At 39.7% G+C, this 23,799-nt stretch overlaps 1 protein-coding gene across 1 annotated transcript in view; it reads right to left on the bottom strand.

Moving 5' to 3' along the window:
• CPS1 (carbamoyl-phosphate synthase 1) overlaps positions 1–23,799 on the bottom strand; it is a 187,044-nt gene that overhangs the window by 148,872 nt on the left and 14,373 nt on the right. Inside the window, exons 3-4 of the mRNA XM_053698785.1 lie at positions 8,471–8,615; positions 6,033–6,122 (exon numbers count right to left, since the gene is read on the bottom strand). Of these exons, the coding sequence (XP_053554760.1) occupies positions 6,033–6,122; positions 8,471–8,615 (235 nt within the window). The remainder of the gene's footprint in view (positions 1–6,032; positions 6,123–8,470; positions 8,616–23,799) is intronic.

Genomic DNA, 23,799 nt, shown 5'->3' with positions numbered 1-23,799 from the left:
CCCTAAAAAGTTTACAGACCAACGAGGGTCTGGTTATTAGGGGTGCGGACAAGGGGGGCTCGGTTGTGGTAATGTCAAGGGAACAATTTGTGACAGAAGCGGTAAGACAGCTTCAAGACACACGCCACTACATGGTTTTAGGGGGTGACCCCACGAGTAGGCTCAAAAGAGAACTTACACAGATCATTGATGATGGCAGCGAATTGGGTATCCTGGATGGGCCTACCTGTGACTTTCTCCTGGTAGACAACCCCATTATACCTATTTTTAATCACCTACCTAAGGTCCATAAATCCCTGGAGGGGGTCACAGGTAGGCCCATCGTGAGTGGAATAGGATCACTCCTTGAAAGAATCTCACAATGGGTAGATAGTGTATTGCAGCCGTTGGTAGGTGACCTTCCAAGCTTTCTACAGGATACTACCCATGTTTTGAAATTGATGAGGACTTTGAACTGGGAGGATGAGGATATGTGGTTAACCATAGATGTGAGAGCGCTGTACACGTCTATTCAGCACGATAAGGGTCTAATGGCTATCGAATTTTTCCTGCGAAGAGATACACGCTTTTCGGAAGACTTAATACAATATGTATTGAGGGTCGTGCGATACCTATTAACACATAACTATTTTTCCTTTGAGGGGGTATTTTATCTCCAGAGGTGCGGGACAGCAATGGGCGCGAAATTCGCGCCCTCTTTCGCCAACCTATTCATGGGGTGGTGGGAGCTGTCCCGCATCTATGGAGATGAGAACCCCCACAGGGACAATATACAGTTTTTCAAGCGATATATAGATGATCTGCTCCTGGTATGGCGGGGCACTGAAAAAGGTGCAAAGACCTTTGTGGAATGGCTTAACAACAACGACATTGGTTTGGAGTTTACTTTTGAACTCAATAGGACAAGAATCAATTTCCTAGATCTCACTTTGATTGGGATCCCCAATGTCGGTGTTGAAACTGAAGTGTACAGGAAGCCTATTTCGGGCAATACGCTCCTCCATGCCAGGAGCAGTCATCCTAAGCAGGTGTTCAGGTCTGTGGCTAAAGGCCAGTTCAACAGACTGAAACGGAATTGTAGCAATAATGACCAATATGAGAAACATGCAGATCTATTGTCTGAACGACTTTCAGAGAGGGGTTATAAACCGCATGTAATCAACAGAGTTAGAAAAGAAGTCTTGTGTTCTAACAGAGAGACACTATTGGAAAAAAGAGAACCAAAGATTAAAAGGAGTGGAGACATTTTCTTTGTCACTGATTACAGCACACAGTATAATAACATTTGCCAAATAGTGAGAAAACACTTTAAAATGTTGGCGGCTGATGAAGCTTTATCAGAACTTGTAGGCAAGGTATGTAGATGCTCTTTTAGAAGAGGGGTCTCTGTAGGAAATATTTTGGCCCCTACACAACTCAAAGAGGTACTAAGAGAGGAGACAAGCTCTTGGCTCAGTTTCAAAGGAGTCTACAGGTGCAGTAATATCACATGCAAAGCATGCGAACATCTGCAGACAGGTGAAGGCTTTATATGTAGTGCTACCCATAAACACTACAATCACAGAGAGTGCATGAATTGCAGAAATACATTCACAGTCTACCTGGCAAGTTGTGTGACCTGTGGTTTCCAGTATGTAGGGATGACCACAAGGGAGACCAGAGTGCGCATTAGAGAACATCTCTCCGATATTAAGGCTGGTACCCTAACAACCCCACTTGTCCAGCATTTCAAATTGGTCCATAACAAAAACAATTCAAGTTTTAAATGGACCATAATAGAGAGTGTAAAGGCTGGCCGAAGAGGGGGAGATAGGAAGACAGCACTCACACGAAGAGAGATCTTTTGGATATTTCAAATGAGAACCAGACATCCTATTGGGCTAAATTCAGCCTATGACCTTATAAATCACTGGTACTAAGTTATAGCATGTAGCAGGCTTGGATAGTATATCCTTTATGAAATATTTTGCAGAGCCCCTATACCCTATTGTTTATGGTTTAATTACTTAATATCAGAGCCATTTGTGTTTAAATATAAGCACCTAATTGATTTGCTTGAAATGTTTTTGCTCTGTAATAATTGAGAAATATGAATAGAATATTTTCTCATAATTCCATAAAACAACAAAATTGTATTTTGTATGCTCAAAAAGTCCAGTATAGGAACATAGGCGAAACAGTGAACAAGATTTGCCTGGTATGTATAATAATAGAACATATTATTTAATCACATTTCGTTCTATTGTTCACCTTTTCTATTTAGAATAAGAAGCAAACAGTCAGTGAAAACTAAGGTTAAAATTAAGTCTAAAAACTTTTCGACACAATTATATTAACACTTAGCAATAGTGTGGTAATGTTTAGTTCTACACATACATATGTTTATTGTGAAGGAGGTATGACTTTAACTTTTCCTTTAATTGTAGTTAAGTCCTTTATTAGACCTACAGGTAGTCTATATGGTAAGAGTTTATGTTAACAGGGAATCCTGAAACTAACAGGACATGAATGAGTTAAACAAATAATGCCCATCAGCCAATCCGGTGGTTTTTATTCCTTTATTAGGCCTAACAGTTGTAAGGAATTTTGAGAGCTATGAATACGGCGATAATGCCGAAACGCGTAAGCTTATCATTAAACTGAAGGGCATTTCAGTATCTATGCTGTTACCAGACCTGTTTTATTGTTAAATAAAAACATTATAGTTTAATGCTGCGGCTCCGGACTTTTTTTCTGAATATTAGCTTGGTATCCAACCTTGTGCAAATGGGGAGTTTGCGGTTGTGCAAATGGACTGTTTGCGGTTGTTTGCGGTGAGTTAAACGGGGAGTTTGGTCTGTCACTGTGAAGCGGGCGTAACCCTTACACTACCTGATCGATACAACATCATACCTGATGTTTTAAAGCATATTATTCCAAACAATTTAGCAATGTTAGGGTATTTATGCCCTTTATGGCTTAAAACCAGACTCTGTATCAACTATGTAATTTTCCATGGGAGTTTTGCCATGGATCCCCCTCCGGCATGCCACAGTCCAGGTGTTAGTCCCCTTGAAACAACTTTTCCATCACTATCGTGGCCAGAAAGAGTCCCTGTGGGTTTTAAAATTCACCTGCCTATTGAAGTCAATGGCGGTTCGCCCGTTCACGAACAGCTGCAGATGTTCGTGTCCGCCGTTCGCGAACGCAAATTTTTAGGTTCGCAACATCACTAATTACAAGTGGTGAGTTAAGTGTTGTACTCAAGCGTAACACAAAATAGTGCTGGAAAATGTAGTGCTTTTGGGAACCTGAAGTAAAGTGTTAACACTTGAATATATGTATAATAAAACTCGCATATCATATATTCAAATAAAATATTTCACTCATATTTATAAATATTAAATGTAAAATCAAGGTTAATTATTAAAATAAATGATTTAAGAGTGATTTAAAGGTATATGGTATATGAAAATGTGCATGACTGGGAAGGGCAATGTATATATATATATATATATATATATATATATATATATATACTGTATATACATATATATATATATATATATATATATACAGGGAGTGCAGAATTATTAGGCAAATGAGTATATTGACCACATCATTCTCTACTACCAATTAAGCATACTACCAATTAAGCATATTAGGTGATGTGCATCTCTGTAATGAGAAGGGGTGTGGTCTAATGACATCAACACCCTATATCAGGTGTGCATAATTATTAGGCAACTTCCTTTCCTTTGGCAAAATGGGTCAAAAGAAGGACTTGACAGGCTCAGAAAAGTGAAAAATAGTGAGATATCTTGCAGAGGGATGCAGCACTCTTAAAATTGCAAAGCTTCTGAAGCGTGATCATCGAACAATCAAGCGTTTCATTCAAAATAGTCAACAGGGTCGCAAGAAGCGTGTGGAAAAACCAAGGCGCAAAATAACTGCCCATGAACTGAGAAAAGTCAAGCATGCAGCTGCCAAGATGCCACTTGCCACCAGTTTGGCCATATTTCAGAGCTGCAACATCACTGGAGTGCCCAAAAGCACAAGGTATGCAATACTCAGAGACATGGCCAAGGTAAGAAAGGCTGAAAGACGACCACCACTGAACAAGACACACAAGCTGAAACGTCAAGACTGGGCCAAGAAATATCTCAAGACTGATTTTTCTAAGGTTTTATGGACTGATGAAATGAGAGTGAGTCTTGATGGGCCAGATGGATGGGCCCGTGGCTGGATTGGTAAAGGGCAGAGAGCTCCAGTCCGACTCAGACGCCAGCAAGGTGGAGGTGGAGTACTGGTTTGGGCTGGTATCATCAAAGATGAGCTTGTGGGGCCTTTTCGGGTTGAGGATGGAGTCAAGCTCAACTCCCAGTCCTACTGCCAGTTTCTGGAAGACACCTTCTTCAAGCAGTGGTACAGGAAGAAGTCTGCATCCTTCAAGAAAAACATGATTTTCATGCAGGACAATGCTCCATCACACGCGTCCAAGTACTCCACAGCGTGGCTGGCAAGAAAGGGTATAAAAGAAGAAAATCTAATGACATGGCCTCCTTGTTCACCTGATCTGAACCCCATTGAGAACCTGTGGTCCATCATCAAATGTGAGATTTACAAGGAGGGAAAACAGTACACCTCTCTGAACAGTGTCTGGGAGGCTGTGGTTGCTGCTGCACGCAATGTTGATGGTGAACAGATCAAAACACTGACAGAATCCATGGATGGCAGGCTTTTGAGTGTCCTTGCAAAGAAAGGTGGCTATATTGGTCACTGATTTGTTTTGGTTTTGTTTTTGAATGTCAGAAATGTATATTTGTGAATGTTGAGATGTTATATTGGTTTCACTGGTAAAAATAAATAATTGAAATGGGTATATATTTGTTTTTTGTTAAGTTGCCTAATAATTATGCACAGTAATAGTCACCTGCACACACAGATATCCCCCTAAAATAGCTAAAACTAAAAACAAACTAAAAACTACTTCCAAAAATATTCAGCTTTGATATTAATGAGTTTTTTGGGTTCATTGAGAACATGGTTGTTGTTCAATAATAAAATTAATCCTCAAAAATACAACTTGCCTAATAATTCTGCACTCCCTGTATATATATATATATATATATATATATATATATATATATATATATATATATATATATATATATATATATATATATATATATATATATATATAGTATATATGTGTGTATTTGTATGTATATATGTCTATGTGTCAGTGCATAACTATGTATGTGTGCTGTGGATTAAACATATTTCAATACAAAATCATTGTTTTAAAAGTTAGTGAAGAACTCCACTAATTGATCTTTAGCTAAGCGCACCTATAGCTTAGCACTCGAAGAATAGCCAACATGAGCTTTTAGCTCTCCCTTATTGAAGTCTAAAATGTGAAGGATTTTGCACACCCACACTATCTGACAGGCAAATGTTAACACTCCCTAAGCTTTTACTTGAGCATTAATATATTACTTTCAACTTTTAATATGAACACAAAAAATAAAAGCACTATTGATTTAACTTGAGTGATGATAGCGCACAATAGCGCTAATTTTTGTGAGTTACACTTGTAATCTAGCCCATGGTCTTCACCTGTGATTGACTCAGCTGCAGTAGACACACAAATATATATTTAAAAATATTTAATAAACTGTTAAATGTTTGCTGCATATATTGTTTTTCAAAGTTTAATGTCATATTTTATCATTTTAAATATTAATTATTTAGTACTCAAATATTTTATTATCAGTTATTTGTAGAGCGACAACTTTAATAATACCTTTAATGGAAGAAGAAAAAAACATAACTGTGTTTTGTACACTAGTCTAATATTTTCAAAATATGTTGTTACATTTTTTTAATAAATATTTAAATCATCAGATTTTCTCACATATCTTTTGTGACATTTTCATTGGGGAGAGATACAAAATAATGCCTCCAAAATTCATACAAACTGAAGACACAAATAATTGTGGAAATGTTAAACTGCTATTGTATTCAGTAGCTTTGGACTGTGTGATACCAACCTTCTCCTCTTGCAGCCATTCAGCCAAAGACTTGACAGCTCCCCAGTGATTGTATTCATGGCTGTAATCCAGAACCAACAACCCTGAGACCTAGGAAAAAAACATATCTTTAAATTTCATTTGTCTTAATCTGTTTAAAAAAATATTAAGATCACAACTTTATGTATATGTATGAAATAAAATATATAAATATCTGCTGTATTTATGCTGTACATAAATTATAACTAAAAGAAACATTTATTAATGGTTAAAGGGACAGTCTACTCAAAATTAAACTTTCATGATGCAGATAGGGCATGCAATTTTTCAACTTTTCAATTTAGTAGCCAAGAAGAAAAAATGCAGGCACTACTTCCACGGGTAAAAAATAAAAATATATACTTTAATGGAAAGCTTAAAGACACAACATACAAGGCAAGATACAGAACAGGGGAGTGTAGAGGTAACAGTCTGTTACCTCTAAACCCCCTTGTTCTGTGTCTTGCCTTAGACATTTCTTCAAGTTGACTGGTTCAGGGTCGGTCCATCGCAGCTGAACAACGCGGACTTCTTCTTTGTTAACTTTTCAATTTACTTTTATCATCAAATTTGCTATGTTCTCTTGGCATTCTTTATTGAAAGCTAAACCTAGGTAGGCTCATGTGCTAATTTCTAAGCACTTGAAGGCCTCCTCTTACTTGAAGCCTTTTCACAGCTAGACAGTACTAGTTCATGTGTTCCATATAGATAAAATTGTGCATACTTAGGAGTCAGCACTGATTGGCCAAAATGCAGTCTGCCAAAAAAACAGAAATAAGGGGGCTGTCTGCAGAGGCTTAGATACAAGGTTATTACAGAGGTAAAAAGTATATTAATATAACTGTGTTGGTTATGTAAAACTGAGGAATGGCTAATAAAGGGATTATCTATCTTTTTAAACAATAAAAATTCTGGAGTAGACTGTCTCTTTAAGTAGATTCAGTAGTCATTGTTTTTAAGCTTATTGTTTCCTTTGCAAGTCCAAGATTGAATTGTTATCTTTAAAAGTTCTAAGAATTTAAGAAATTGCCTGCAGCCAATCCAAAGCCAATATGGGCATTATTCATAGACACAAGTATTTCAAGGGTAGTGGAAGACATACGAGGCAGCCTTCAGTATTTTCAAACAAAGAAGACATCAACAGAAAATGAATTATGCTTTTTTTCTATGCTTAAACATGCAAAGCAAACACCCCTTAAAGGTATAGTGACTAGAATGTGTCTTTAACCCTTTAAGGACACAGCTTTCAGTTTGCTCAATTGTTTTATGACGGAAAAATTCCGTCATATGTCCTTAAGAGGTTAATACATCTAGCCAAAACTGCATAGAATCCAACTGCGCACGCTGTCTTGTAAAATACAGTTTAAGTCCAAATCGTTCAAGACCAAGAGTATATTTATAAAACAAATACGCAACAGCGTGGGATATTTCTGTGTAAAACTGTAATATTTCCGCTACAAATCTATCTTTCTTAATACAGAAAGGAACTTTGTGCTTGTGTTTTTAGCCACATTTTTAAATACAAAATAAAGACAGAAATTGTGAAAATGAAAAGACAATTTCTAGTAACACAACCTTAGGGCATTGCTGCCAATGTATACAATTCTCTGGGCATCTTTGAAGCATGAAGAAAATGTATTTTTGGGTTAGTTTGTAACAGAAATGTATATAATTCATATGTTTTTCTAGAAAATCTGTGGGATATAAAACTGCAAAAAGAAAATATGTGTTAGAGCATTTTTTATTGCACTATTGGTTGCATATGTTTATTTGTTTAAACCCTTCACAAGGAGTTATACAAATAGTTAAAGTCAGCTCCATAGCAAAATGGGATCTAGCTAAACACATCTGGTGAGCCAATGACAAGAGGCATATGTGTGTAGCCACCAATCAGCAGCCAGCTACCAGTAGTGCATTGTTGCTTGGAAGCCTAGGTACTTCCAACAAAGTTTACCAAGAGAATATGTTTAATTTGACAACAGAAGTACATTGGAAACCTCATAAAGTTGTATAATACACTATTAGAATCATGAGAGTTGAATTTTGAGTTTCATGTCCTTTAGTTTTGTTTCTTGCAAGCTTCTTGATATCACTTGTGACGTGCTCCATTATATACATATTGAGTTTGTCTCTCATTCTGTACAAATCAACTGTCTCTGCAGAGGGCTAATTTCTATAATTAAAACATTTCTCCATTGTATATTTGTACACCTTTTAGAAGCTGTGTCTATGTGATACCCAACTAATTTCTTAATTTTAGTTATATGTAGCATTATTTTCCTGGGCTCTAATAACAGCTACAACTTATATGCAGGCTCTATGACGGAAGTGTCACTCACAGACGTCAACGTCTATAATTGCTCAGAGCTCTTCATACAAAATACTGAAGCAGAGCCATAAAAAATGTATGAATCTCCTACCTGGATTTTCTCAGACTCCAGAAACTTCATGAGACCGTAAGAATCTAATGCTTTGGTGTCTGGTGCGCCACCATTTCCAATGATTGGGCTGGTGAGGGTGAGAATCTGCCCGTGGTAGCCTGGATCTGTTACGGCTTCTACGTACCTGCAGAAGAATAGAATAGTGTTGTGTGATAAAACTGTGCTCTACAAGTGTTTATTAGGATTTTTGTAACAAGTAGCCAGTTGTTTTTCACTTCAAGGTTATTGAATACATGTGACATATGACAAATATATGAGTGAAACATTATTATAACTGACATTGATTATTGTGATAATTGATTTCAGATTTTTAACCCCGCTAGCAGGGGGTGTCAATCATCACTATCGAATCCGGTCAGGATGATTGCAGTCCACCACCTCAGAGGTGGCGGCTGCTGCTTCTTAACCTTCATTCTCTTGGTATCTTTATTTGAAAAGCAAGAATGTAAGTTTAAATGCCGGCCCATTTTGGTGAACAACCTGGGTTGTTCTTGCTAATTGGTGGATACATTTATCCACCAATAAACAAATGCTGTCCAAGGTTCTGGACTTTCTTTTTCAAATAAAGATAGCAAGAGAACAAAGAAAAATGTATAATAGGAGTAAATTAGAAAGTTGCTTAAAATTGCATGCTCTATCTGAATCACGGAAGAAGAAAAAATTGGGTTCAGTGTCCCTTTAAGTTTCAGCTAGTTAGCTAGGACCAGTAATGTAATAATTACATTTTTCTTTTAGAATGACAACCCCAGAGCAAAGTATTTGAGGGCGGGGTTCTTGACACCTATGTGAGGTGAAATGTGAGGTTAGAGGAAGGTTATAGGGGTTTTACTGGGAGTTGTAGGCAGTCACTTTGGGAAGTTGTGCCAGTCTGGATCACAATGTGCAAAGAGAAGCTCCCTCCATTTTGTTTGGCTTGGGAGTCGTAGAATCGGGGGGGTTTCTGTCTTTAAGAATATAAATTATTTGAGGGTACCTCCTGCTAGGTATTGTGGGAGAGTTTTGATATTGGAACATGTCTGGTTGATGTTGCTGGCACATTTTAGTTTTTTTGGTAAGTTTTGAAATTATAGGGACAGGAGTTTGCATAATATAAAGTAAATACTTTGGGGTCGATTTGACAGCGTATTAATATTGCACAAGCAGTTCTGGGGAACTGCCTGTGCAATGCGGCCCCCTGCAGATTCGGGGCCAATCGGCCGCTAGCAGGGGGTGATCGGCCGCTAGCAGGGGGTGTCAATCAACCCAATCGTATGCGATCGGGCGGATTGATGTCCGCCGCCTCAGAGGAGGCATACGAGTTAAGGACCACTGCTTCTTAACTCCTGTTTCTGGCGAGCCTGAAGGCTCCATTAGGAGCTTGATAAATTGGCCACATAGACTGGCACAGTGCTTATCATTCCTCTACTTTTCCTTAAATTGATATGGCAACAGATTCAAATTCAAATTTACTCTGTATCCTGAAATATGTAGTATATACTAGGAACAGTATATTATATGATTGGAAATGAAGCATTTATAGTATGTATAATGAATAGTGATATCAGGTCATTATAATAGTCATATTATGGTGAATACCACCTTAAAATATTTAGGAAAAGGAAGTTTGGGAAGGAGGCCCATATTTTATTGTTTTTTAGCCAATGTTAGTTTTTAAGGAATGTGTGTAAGACAATGGCTCATAACTAAGACTGCGGCCCCAGTTGAAAAACATACGCTGTGTTGGTTAATGGAGGGGTCTCCCGAGATGTGTTTTTTATTCTGAAATCACCTTTAGTGTTTGCTGTACGTTTTATGTATATTGAATAAAAGCTATGTTTTAATCGCACATCCGCTCTCTCAAATTTCTGTGTCTTGTTCACACCTGGTTTCAACAGGTTAAGATATTTATTTACAAAATGTATTTATTGAATTTTCTTAACCTCTTCACTACAGGGAGTTTCATAGAAAAACTTGCCAAAAGTACCGGAGATTTTTTTGCATTTTTGCTATTAATCCATTTAAACAGAGATCGAGCCTTGTGTTTTTTATTTACCTATCAAAACTATATCATTTTTTAAGAAGACAACCCAAGGTATTGACAATTTTAGTATATTTCATGCCACCATTTCCACTTTTTCACAAACTTTGGGTTTTGCACTGAAATTATTTACATACCGCTTGTGAAGTCATAACACAAATGGTACTTAAAGCTTCTCTGGGATCCCCTTTATTCAGAAATAACAGACATGCATGGCTTTGCCATTGCTTTTTGGTAGTTAGAAGGCCGCTAGTTACAGTGCACACCACACTTCTGAAATTCCTGACAGTGAAAGGGTTCATTAGTTAGCTGGTAAGGATATTAGTATTGAAATGTAGGTATTACGCTCCCACCTGACACCTCCCACCTCCCTGATACCCCAAACAGCTCTCTCCCCCCACACCACCCACACTCTTCACCCCATCTTAGGTTCTGACTGCCAGTATGAGGTCTTAGGGCTTAGTTAATTTTACTTATTCTTTTATTTTCTGCAGCAGAGGATCCCCCATTACCCTCCCACCACCCTGATCCCTCCCAAACAGCTCTGTAACCATCCCCATCCTAATGAAATGCAGCATCTTATAACTATTTTTTATGATTGTTTTTTAACCCCTTAACGACCAAGGACGTGCAGGGTACGTCCTCAAAAAAAAGGCAGTTAACGCCTGAGGACGTACCCTACACGTCCTCGGTGTGGAAAGCAGCTGGAAGCGATCCTGCTCGCTTCCAGCTGCTTTCCGGTTATTGCAGTGATGCCTCGATATGGAGGCATCCTGCAATAACGCTGCATGGCCATCCGATGCAGAGAGAGCCACTCTGTGGCCCTCTCTGCACCGGACATCGATGGCCGGTATCATTGGTGGGTGGGAGCTGACTTGGGAGGCGGGTGGGCGGCCATCGATGGGCCGTGTAAGGTGGAGGGGGCGGGATCGGGGGCGGAGCTGACGGGGGCGCCCACGGGTGCACGCGCGTGCACAAAGGGCGGCGGGCGGGCGCGTGCACGGGGCGGGAGCGGGTGGGAACCGCTATACTACAGAAAATGAGAATGTAACTATGTGGGGGAAAAGGGCAAATATTAAAAAAATAAACAGCAGTCAAAGGGATCTTGGAGGGGTGGTGGGTTGTTCTTGGGTGTGGGGGGAGCTACACTACAGAAAAAAGGATTTTTTTTTAAAAAAAAAGCACATTTTTTTCTAAACTGGGTACTGGCAGACAGCTGCCAGTACCCAAGATGGTGCCCATTAAGGCAGAGGGGGAGGGTTAGAGAGCTGTTTGGTGGGGGATCTGTGAGGTTGGGGGCTAAGGGGGGAATCCTACACAGCAGCATATGTAAATATGCTAAAAAAAAAACTCAAAAAAGCCCAAATATACCTTTTACTTTAGTACTGGCAGAGTTTCTGCCAGTACTTAAGATGGCGGGGACAATTGTGGGGTGGGGGAGGGAAGAGAGCTATTTGGGAGGCATCAGGGGGTCTGATGTTTCAGGTGGGAGGCTGAGCTCTACACTAAAGCTAAAATTAACCCTGCAAGTTCCCTACAAGCTACATAATTAACCCCTTCACTGCTAGCCATAATACACGCGTGATGCGCAGCAGCCTTTAGCGGCCTTCTAATTACCAAAAAGCATCGCCAAAGCCATATATGTCTGCTATTTCTGAACAAAGGGGATCCCAGAGAAGCATTTACAACCATTTGTGCCATAATTGCATAAGCTGTTTGTAAATGATTTCAGTGAGAAACCTAAAATTGTGAAAAAGTTAACGTTTTTTTTAATTTGATTGCATTTGGCGGTGAAATGGTGGCATGAAATATACCAAAATGGGCCTAGATCAATAGTTGGGGTTGTCTACTACACTACACTAAAGCTAAAATTACCCCAAAATGCTCCCTACATGCTCCCTAATTAACCCCTTCACTGCTGGGCATAATACACGTGTGGTGCACACTGGCATTTAGCGACCTTCTAATTACCAAAAAGCAACGCCAAAGCCATATATGTCTGCTATTTCTGAACAAAGGGGATCCCAGAGAAGAATTTACAACCATTTATGCAATAATTGCACAAGCGGTTTGTAAATAATTTCAGTGAGAAACCAAAAGTTTGTGAAATAATTTGTGAAAAAGTGAACGATTTTTTGTATTTGATCGCATTTGGCGGTAAAATGGTGGCATGAAATAAACCATAATGGGCCTAGATCAATACTTTGTGTTGTCTACTAAAAAAAATATATACATGTCAATGGATATTCAGAGATTCCTGAAAGATATTAGTGTTCTAATGTAACTAGCACTAACTTTGAAAAAAAAATGGTTTGGAAATAGCAAAGTGCTACTTGTATTTATGGCCCTATAAGTTACAAAAAAAGCAAAGAACATGTAAACATTGGGTATTTCTAAACTCAGGATAAAATTTTGAAACTATTTAGCATGGGTGTTTTTTGGTGGTTGTAGATGTGTAACAGATTTTGGGGGTCAAAGTTAGAAAAAATGTGTTTTTTTCGATTTTTTCCTCATATTTTATAATTTTTTTTATAGTAAATGTTAAGATATGATGAAAATAATGATATCTTGAGAAAGTCCATTTAATGGCGAGAAAAACTGTATATAATATGTGTGGGTACAGTAAATGAGCAAGAGGAAAATTACAGCTAAACACAAACACTGCAAAAATGTAAAAATAGCCTTGGTCCCAAACGGACAGAAAATGGAAAAGTGCTGTGGTCATTAAGGGGTTAAATTTATTGAGGGGTGTTTTGTACTGTAGTGGTGTGTTTTTTTCTGTAGTGTAGTGGTGTGTTTTTTTTCTGTAGTGTAGTGGTCCCTCTATATCTCCCCCTCCCCATGATCATTAGGTAGGGTGCCCCCCATTCCGCACTTTTTCTGTAGTGTAGCTTCCCATCCTTCCCTTTCCCTTCTAAACTTTATTTTCTGTAGCATAGGGCCCCTACCTCCCACTCCCTCACTCCCCTGCAGCTGTGCTGCACATCCACCTCCCTCCCACATCTCCCACCGGAACCAATGGAGATTGTTACAGACAGTGACACAGACCTTGTCACTGTCTGTAACAATCTGTCAATCTGCCTTCATATGGTGACGGAGCACGATCTGTAAAGGCAGATGCTGAAGGCCAAGAAACAGCAACTCTTCGCTGTCACTTGACAGCCAAGACTGTTTGGGCTTCCAGCATGTCAGACGTAGAGCTACATTATGTGGTACGATGGGCTATATACTGCATGACCTAAACCTACGTCCGAATGGGTTAAGGGCTTAATAGTTTTAGCCTTTTCAACACAATTTTTATATATCCTTTGTTTTTATTATTGAGCTAGAGTGGACTCTAAGGGGCCTATATATCAAGCTCCGAAAGTAGCTTGACGGCCCATGTTTCTGGCGAGTCTTCAGACTCGCCAGAAACAGCAGTTATGAAGCAGCGGTCACAAAGACCGCTGCTCCATAACCCTGTCCGCCTGCTCTGAGCAGGTGGACAGAAATCGCCACAGTTCAAGTATTCAAGTACGATCGGGTTGATTGACACCTCCCTGCTGGCGGTCGATTGGCCGCGAGTCTGAGTCTCTTGTGAGCTGCTGGTGCAATGTTAAATGCGGAGACACTTAATTTTTTTGCCCCTTGAGCCAGCGCTGCAATTTCCACAAATAGTTTTCCCGGCTGCTTTTGCTTGTTTGTACTTTGCTCCTCCTCTGCCCAATTTCACTATGAATGTTGTGGGTGTGCCGTGGGGCTTGCAAAGTTGCGCTGCTAGTATAAACCTGCCTGCCTATCTGTGCTCACTGCTCAGTGACGTGTGGAGCAGTGGAGTCACTCACTATAGTGCTGTCTCTCTAAACGGGAACTTGGGAATCATGAGGGGGATGCCTGGCACCTGACCGCATGACTGTCTAACACTGTCTCTAAAGTGAAGGAGAAACGTATGATGCCCACCAGACTGGTACGGTTACGGTACACTAAGTGCACACTGAAGAGGTAGGAGGGGAGGACGGACGGGGGTCTGGGGGTGGGCAGAGAGCAGAGGTGCTTGGCTATAAGAAGCGGTAGGCACACGGCCCAAGGCTATGCACCGACAGACTTGGAACAGAGTTAGAGAGCAGAATTGTCATAGTTTGCTCGCCTAAACCTTTTCTTTAGTGATTTATTTTTAGAGTGCTCTGTTTATCTTTCATTTGATGCTCTGCTGAGCCAGGGAGCAGCTCTAGGCATGAGATTTATAATGAATGCAGTGCAGTTTACATATTTTGTATGTGTGTGTGTCTGAGTGTTTTTGTGTGTGTGTGTGTGTGTCTGTGTGCTTTTGTGTGTGTGTCTGAGTGCTTTTGTGTGTGTGTATCTGAGTGTTTCTGTGTGTGTGCCTGAGTGTTTTTGTGTGTGTGTGTGTCTGAGTGCTTTTGTGTGTGTGTCTGAGTGCTTTTGTGTGTGTGTATCTGAGTGTTTCTGTGTGTGTGCCTGAGTGTTTTTGTGTGTGTGTGTGTCTAAGTGTTTGCGTGTGTGCCTGAGTGTTTTTGTGTGTGTGTGTGTCTAAGTGTTGTGTGCCTGAGTGTTTTTGTGTGTGTGTGTGTCTGAGTGTGTTTCTAAGTGTGTCTGAGTGTGTCGGAGTGTTTGTATGTGTGTGTGCCTGTGTTTTTGTGTTTGTGTGTGTCTGCTTTCTGGGGAAAGGGGGGTGACACCATAAGTTACCGCACCGGGTGACACCAACCCTAGTGACGCCACTGTTTCTTGGTATCCTTTGTTGAAATCCAATTTACTTCTGTTATCATTTATTTTATTGCCTCTTTTCTTAGTATCTTTTTGAAGTCAAATCACTATATGGCATCAGTGTTTTTCAACAATGTTTGTAGCAGTGTTATATATTGTTGCAAACACTACTACCTTACACCAAGATTACAAGTTGTGCGCTAAACCAGGTGCGTAAATAACGCAAAAAAAATAGCGCTCTCACTCTCAATAGCGCTTCTATTACAAGTTACTGAAAACCTTGTTCCATACCGCACAAAAAACAAGACCTGACTTGACGTGCTCGTGCAAGTTTTCCTCCCTAGACATCAATGGAGAGAAAAACTAACACCTGCGATCGCGGAATGGTGATCGCCTTAATGCAATCCCCATTGATGTCTATGGTAAAAAGAAAGTTATGTAAAAACCTAACACCCTAACATAAACCCCTAATCTAAATACCCCTAATCCGCCGCCCCGACATCGCCAACACTAAATAAAGTTATTAACCCCTAAACCACCGCCCACATTGCTAACACCTAAATAAACCTATTAACCCCTAAACCATCGCCCCCCCCCACATCGCTACTACTATAATAACACTATTAACCCCTAAACCGCCGCCCCTCGCATAGCTACTACTATAATAAAACTATTAACCCCTAAACCACTGGCCCCCCACATCGCTACTACTATAATAAATCAATTAACCCCTAAACCACCGGCCCCCCACATCGCTACTACTATAATAAAACTATTAACCCCTAAAACACCAGCCCCCATATCGCTACTACTATAATAAAACTATTAACTCCTAAACTGCTGCCACCCTCCCACATCGCAACACACTACATTAAACTATTAACCCCTAAACCTAACTATCCCCTATACTTTAAAATAAATTTACAATATAACTATCTAAAAATAAATAAAAACTTACCTGTGAAGAGAGGCGGAGCGAGCGGTCAACCAAGATGGCCGCAACACACTAAGGCTCTTGCAACAGACCGGGTATTTTGAGCACCTATTCAGCTCCATTCAGCCTATTTGATAAACAGAGGGCATAACTGGATGTATGAAAGTAACCGGCTTACACCGATACCACTCAAGGCTGTTATTAGAGAACGTGAGTGGAGACCATCTATAGGACACGATGCCGAGGCCTAAGTATAGTGACGCAGCAAGAAGGAGACTACTCATACACGGACAGTCGTATACCTTACCTCTCCAATTATCTGGTGGAATATTCTGGCTTAGCGGCAGCCAAAGATGCGAATCGCCATTTAAAGTATACACTGCACACAATGTGGATCTTGATAACACTCCGGAGGGTCGGGGCTCCGCTCCGGGGTGTATAAGATGTCTCTCACAGTCTTGACAGCCTGCGAGTTTAAAGAGGTATAAATATATCTTTTATTTATGGACATATGTATGTAAGAGCTGGAAGTTATTAGCATGTACATAGAGTAATATGGAAGGAGCACCATTACACGCACTGTGATAATCTTTTACAGTAACTTGCAGCATGTTGAATGAATGAACGAATAAGAAAACTTATGCAAAACTTTTCACCTTAGAACTTATTTTTACAAACTTAAGATTACACGATTTGCTCTTTGGTAGATTGTGACGCAGCAATAATGCAGATGTTTTCCTAAAAGCTTTTACGATGGCAGACACTTTGCTCCGGGTGCCTGAACTTCAATACTACTGCTCACACGGTGATAACTTTAATAATAACCTACAGCTGTCTTCATAAACAGTAAAACATACCGGACCTGGTTTTTAAGGGCTCATTTCCTTATTAATTTCAGACACCACTAATAGGATTATGGTGGAATAAAATATAATAATCCAGCAAAAGGTACCTTACAACTTTTTTCTGACATAGGATCAGCAGTCCTAATAGTGACTTGTTTTTAAGCTCTATGCCCTGTGCCTAACCTCATTGATTGTCAGATCTCTCCTCCGGAGCTCTAAGGGAACCAGCTTCTACTTGGCCATAGTCTCTATCATACCTATACCAGAGGGAGAAAAGTCTATATTGTCTGGCTCTTGAGAAATCTAAATAGAGCATATAACATCTGTTAAGACACCATATGTAGCGCTGCTGCCCCTCCTTTTCCCGCTGTACTTAGTGTCAGTGGGTCATATCCTCTTCCCCTTCTCCGCGATCGCTCTGTGAGAGCAAATCTCCTGGGGAGTGGGGTTCATCAGATTAAGGTGTTTTGTTTTTTTTGTTCTAGCTACCATATAGATATACGGAATTCTCAAAATGTCACAGAGAAGGGTAGCAAAACCTGACAAGGCGCAAAAAACGCCACAAAAATCTCAGGAGGGGGTCAGTGCCTTTTTTAAACAGGCGGAAAAGAACAAACATAAAACTGGATCTACATCTATGCATCTTAATGTCGCAGAGGACAAAGAAGATGGCTCTGATCACTCCCGGAGCACGTACCCTGGAGCCAATGATATAGATGATGAGCCACCAATAACATATATGGCAATGAAAGCCTTAATCGATCAGGTCAAGTCATGTATAAAGAGCAAATGCGCAGAACTGAAAAAGGACATTACAGACTTAGGTCGTAGAGTCGACTCATTAGAAGAGCATGAGTATGTATTCTCCCAAAAAATGGCAGATTTATCTTCCAAGGTAACACATCAGCGTTGACCTCGAAAATCGCACTAGACGCAATAACTTGCGATTTCGGGGGATACCCGAGTCGGTACAAAACAATGAGATACAAGAATTTCTACAAGGTCTTTTTTTGGAGATGGCTGGTGCAGGAGATATGGAGCTACCTAATATCACTCTGGATAGAGTGCATAGGGCCTTACACCCAAAGCCAGATGGAGACTCTCCACCCAGAGATATTATTGTTCGGTTTCAGAACTACCACCACAGGGAAGACATATACAATCTAGCCAGGAAACAACAAGAAGTGACGTATCAAAACAGCCATATTCAGATCTTTCAAGACTTGTCTGCAAGAACCTTACAAAAAAGGAGAGACTTTTCGGTCCTAACCCTTCACTTACATCAGTTAAAGATCCCATATAGATGGGGATTTCCCACCTCAATAATTTCCTCAAAGAACGGAAACCGTTATGAGTGTAGGTCTCTCTCTGACATTGATAAGTTTTGCAATATGATGGGAATTCCGATCCCAAGTAAGGATTCTGTGCAACCACCACAAAACCTTCCGACAGACCGGTTGGTTCCAAAACAGCAGAGGAAACCTTGGCCGGAGAAGACGTCCAATCAACTTAAATGGAAACAGTCTGGCCCAGTGGATAATGACTTATCACAGCCAGGATGATAATCCTGGGTCCTCTTTATCTTTTTACAGGTATTTCCATTGAGGTCTGCTTCTGTCAGATAAACTTTGAAAAGAAACAGATGTACTTTGCTTAGGGGCCAAATTGACGAATGCAAGATTGCTGCACAGACTGAACGGAATTGTGGCAAGTATACTGACTATAAATGATTCAATGAGATTGATGGAGTTTAGACTAACCCCAAACCCAGTTATTCAATGTTGATGTTCACACATTTAATGTTCAATACAGTTTCAGTTAGCTTATAAGTTCTATGTTTCCTTCTTGTTAAATATTGGGCCTTCGCTTGATTTCCTATCGCCTGGACATCTGGGCCCCCGATATGCATTGTCCAATATGTTTCGGTTCCAAGTATCATGTTTAATCAAATGTGTATTGGATCTGGGCGGTGTGGGTCGGGGGCACAGAGTCGACTAAGTCTCCTAATTACCGGTAAAATAGAGTATGTTTGTTATTATGTAGATATTCTGTATTATTTACATGTCGTTCTCAGTCATTATAATAATAAGTACAGTATCCTAAGTCTTATACCTAATTTGCATATGGGTATATATGTTTTCTGTGCGAACTGATAAATTACAACAATAGTGGTAGATAGATATGGACTAAGTTCTAAAATACAGGTTAAAAGTTTACTAAATTGTAAGAAACTGTTTGTGATAATAAATGTTGATCAGGTAAAGAACATTACCATCTCTCTGTTATCAAAACCACAAATCCAGCCCAATCATACTAGGTGTTAACGCTACTCCAGCCTGGTTATATTTAGGATTGGGATGGAGCGAGGCGAACGCACGTGACCATGCCAGATCTAATGTTCCTAATGACAAGTATTATTAGATGAGATGGTTTTGATAAGTTGGCATTGATTATTTCTAGAAAATGCTAGTTTAACTCTACATAACCTCTCTACTGTTTTTATATGTACCCTCTGTTAGAAGAGTAGCCCCGGAGTATACAGGATAATACACTCTAGCTAATATAATGCTAGTTGGGTTTATTTAAGATTTGGCTGAATGTTATGTTACTGTTATATGCAAGTACCTGGTTTGTTAACCTGCCTCATTTCTTAAAAGATTTGCAAGTTTGTTATTACCTACATTGTAGTACTGTTCCCTACTACCTTTTTTGGTAGTTCAGATTGGTACAACAAAATACATATTGTCTAGTAGGATATAATCTAATCCCCTTCTTCTTCTAACTTCTCTTTTCCCTTACCTTTCCCTCTATCTATTTTTCTGACAGACCTGTGCCTTTCGGCCCCTGTGTAACCTTAAAGAGTCATACACGTCCTTTAACCCCAGTCGGCTGACATTAAAATTGGAGATGAGTACACTGACATTAGCTAGTCAAAACGTGAAAGGGTTTCTTTCAGCTGAAAAGCGCTCAATAGCATACTATGATTTTCACAAAAAGAACATTGATATAGTTATAATACAAGAGACCCATTTTAAGAAGCGAAATGAACCCCAAATAGCTACAAGATACTTTGATAAACATTTCTTTAGTTCAGGTTCAAGTAGGAAAAATGGTGTTTGCATATCGATTAGACGAAATGTCCCCTTTGAACTTCTTCAGAAGTACTCAGATAAGGAGGGCAGACTTCTGATTTTGGTCGGGCTTTATTATAGTACCCTGATCACTCTAGCTATCACTTATGCCCCAAATTGGCATACGTCTTTTTTTTATAAGTCAATCATCAATGCAATATTAGATATTTCCAAAGGTCCAATCATCCTAGGGGGTGATTTTAATTTCACCATGCATCCTACTCTAGATAATTCAACTGGGAAATCATATCTTAGCAATAAAATGCTGAAAGCTAATTGTGCTGCTTTACATTCTATCTCCTTATTTCATACCTGGAGATTAGCACATCCCACACAGAAAGACTATGCGTTCTTCTCTCACCCCCAACACTCTTACTCTAGGCTAGATTATATAATGTGTAGTCAAGGGCTCTTAACTAATCTAATACAATCAAAAATAACACACACACCATGGTCTGACCATAGCATGGTCTTATCTATTTTTCATTGGCCCACTAAACCTAAAAATAAACTAAATTGGAGATTAGACGAGTCCATTCTAGTAAGCCATGAAATGCTAGAAGAGTTGACTAAAGCATCTGATGAGTTTTTCATAATTAATAAACCAGAGGACACGTCCTCTGCGAATAATTGGGAAGCATATAAGTGTTATATTAGGGGATGTTTAATAAAACACATGGCTAAATTACGAAAACTGAGATCGGCCCAATTCTTATTCCTGACCGAAAGTTTAAGCACTGCAGATAGGTTACATAAAGCTGACCCGACTTCTGATCAAACACTTCTAGAACTCACCCTAGCAAGAGATTGTCTTAACAAATTTCTGACCCAGAAAGCACATTTGAGGGCTCTTACTACCAAGGCCAAATTTTTCGCAGAAAGTAATAAAACAGGACGGCTTTTGGCTAGAATACTTAAAAAACAAAAATACAACTCCTTTATTAAGTCTATTACACATCCTTCGGGTAGGTTAGTCAGTAAACACGAAGACATTGCAGATACCTTCGTATCCTACTACTCCAAACTTTACAACCTCAACCCCAACATATCTCAGAAGAAACTCAGTAACATAGCGCAATATCTTAACACTTTGGAAACTCTGAAGATTTCAGAGGAGGACAGACACATCCTAGATTCTCCTATAACGATACAAGAAATCTTAAACACTATTAAGGCACTCCCAAATGGAAAGTCTCCCGGGCCAGATGGTCTGACGGCCAAATTTTACCAGTTGCTCCAATCACAACTAAGTTCACAACTACATACACTATTCACTTCTATAGACAAATGTGAGGCTCTCTCTAGCTCCCTATTAGAGGCCATTATCACAGTAATAGTGAAGGTTGACAAACGGGCACTCTGGCAGGTAATTATAGACCTATTTTGCTACTAAATATTGACATTAAGATTTATGCTAAAATATTGTCAAATCGACTAAACACCATAATACCTAAGATCATACATCCAGATCAAGTAGGCTTCGTTAAAGGGAGAGAAGCAAAGGACAATACGATTAGAGTCCTACATTCTCTGCAGGCCTCATATAATGACAAGACGCCTCTAATGCTGTTATCAACAGACGCGGAGAAGGCTTTTGACAGGGTCAGCTGGCAATTTATGTGGGGGGCCCTGTCAAAGTTTGGTTTCTCTGAAACCTTTGTGGCCCGAATTCAGGCATTATATTCAGGCCCACAGGCTAGAGTCCGTGTAAATTGGACTATTTCTCAACCCTTCTCCATAACCAATGGTACCTGCCAGGGATGCCCATTGTCGTCACTATTGTTTGCCATTACCATTGAGATCTTAGCTACAAAAAATTAGAGAAAATAAAGACATACTAGGCATACAATATGATCAGATAACCAAAAATGTTTGTTGTTTGCAGACGACGTGATCCTAACCCTCCAATCACCTTCCTCTACTCTTCCTGCTTTAATACAGACTCTAGGAGCCTATGGACAGGAATCCAACTTCTCCATTAATATGGAGAAGTCGGGTATATTACTATTAAATACACCTCAACAAGATGTAGACTTCATAAAACATAACACAACATTCCGGATCACTGACAAGCTTAAATACCTTGGCTTAACGATCCAACACAATAACCAAGACCTATTTCAAGCTAACTATATTAGTCTTCAGAGTTCAGTGAAAGCCCTTATTGAGGGATGGCATAGGCAGGGACATTTGTCCTGGATGGGAAGGATAAACACGGTAAAAATGATGCTGATACCAAAATACCTGTTCCTCTTCCAGACACTGACGATGGCCCTGCCTAACTCGTATCTAAGAGCTCAGCAGAGAATGATTAACTCATTCATTTGGTCTTACAAGAAACCTAGGGTGTCTCAATACATCCTATATCTACATAAAGAAGATGGAGGACTGAATGTTCCAAACCTTCTGAATTACTACAGAGCTGTCCATATGGCCAGAGTGATCTCCTGGTCCCATTCTCGTTCGACTGCCTTGTGGGTGCAGATTGAAAGTTCCCTTTTAAAGGTTAAATGTATGAGAGATATTGCATGGTTACCCAAAAACCATAGACCGCCCCTGGCATACCAAATGCATACGTCAAGGCTACTCTTGACGTATGGGATCACGTGATTATGCACGATACAGGAATCTCTACTCCAGTTTCACCTCTCTCCCCCTTGTTAGGTAATCAGATTTTTGTACAAAGTACCTCTTTTAACTACACAAATGACATTGAACACTTATATAACCTACCTATTTACCTATTGTTTGAGTCAGGGGAAATCAAAGATAGAATAGTGTGTTAAACGATGAGTTGGGACCATCCTTTCATAATTGGTACTCGTACTTACAGATAAGGCATGCACTTAACAACAATACATATAAAAGCAATATATGTAACCACTAACGGTTTTTGAGCGGATATGTGTAAACCCAGAGATCAAAAGAGCGCATCTTTCATTAACATATAAACTGCTTAGAGGGTCTTTTCCGGACCAACGACCTACTTTTATAGGGAAGTGGAACACGGAAATCCTAGAGAATGTTGCTGAGGATGACTGGAGGCTATGCTTCAGAATGTCATACTCAGCTTCTACCTCATTGTTCATATATGAAATTAATTACAAAATACTTGCCCAATGGTATCTGACTCCACAGCGCCTTAGATATATGTACCCTACCGCTTCCTCTACTTGTTGGAGGTGCTGTGGAGGGATAGGTACCATGTCACACATATGGTGGGACTGCCCTCTCCTATCTGATTTTTGGACACAATTAGAACACAGGATTAACAAGATTTTAGGTTCACGCATAACTCTTAGTCCTAGAATTATTCTACTCAACCTTATTCCGCCACTACACTGTGCATACCGTACAAAGTTACTCCAATTGATGCTTGCATGTGCAAAAAGACTAATACCAAGACTTTAGAAAACCCAAGAGATCCCTACCCATACACAGTAGATATCGGAAGTTGAGCACATCCTAACTCTCGAAAGGCAACATTATCATTATGTGGGAAAACATGAGTTTATCACAGACATGCTCTTTATTTGGGAGCAGGGCCTCTCTAAATTAGACTAGACCATGGGATGACTAACTAACAATTAATTATTTAACACCAATACTACGTTTGTCCGCTCTGCAGTGATGACCCTTCGTTTAGAATCAGGAGTTTCATATACTGCTTTTGA

The sequence above is a fragment of the Bombina bombina genome, chromosome 1 (genome assembly GCF_027579735.1).
Source record: "Bombina bombina isolate aBomBom1 chromosome 1, aBomBom1.pri, whole genome shotgun sequence".
Classification (NCBI taxonomy): domain Eukaryota; kingdom Metazoa; phylum Chordata; class Amphibia; order Anura; family Bombinatoridae; genus Bombina; species Bombina bombina.
The sequence above is the reverse complement of the archived record's forward strand: the minus strand, read 5'-3'. Positions and strand labels throughout refer to the sequence as shown.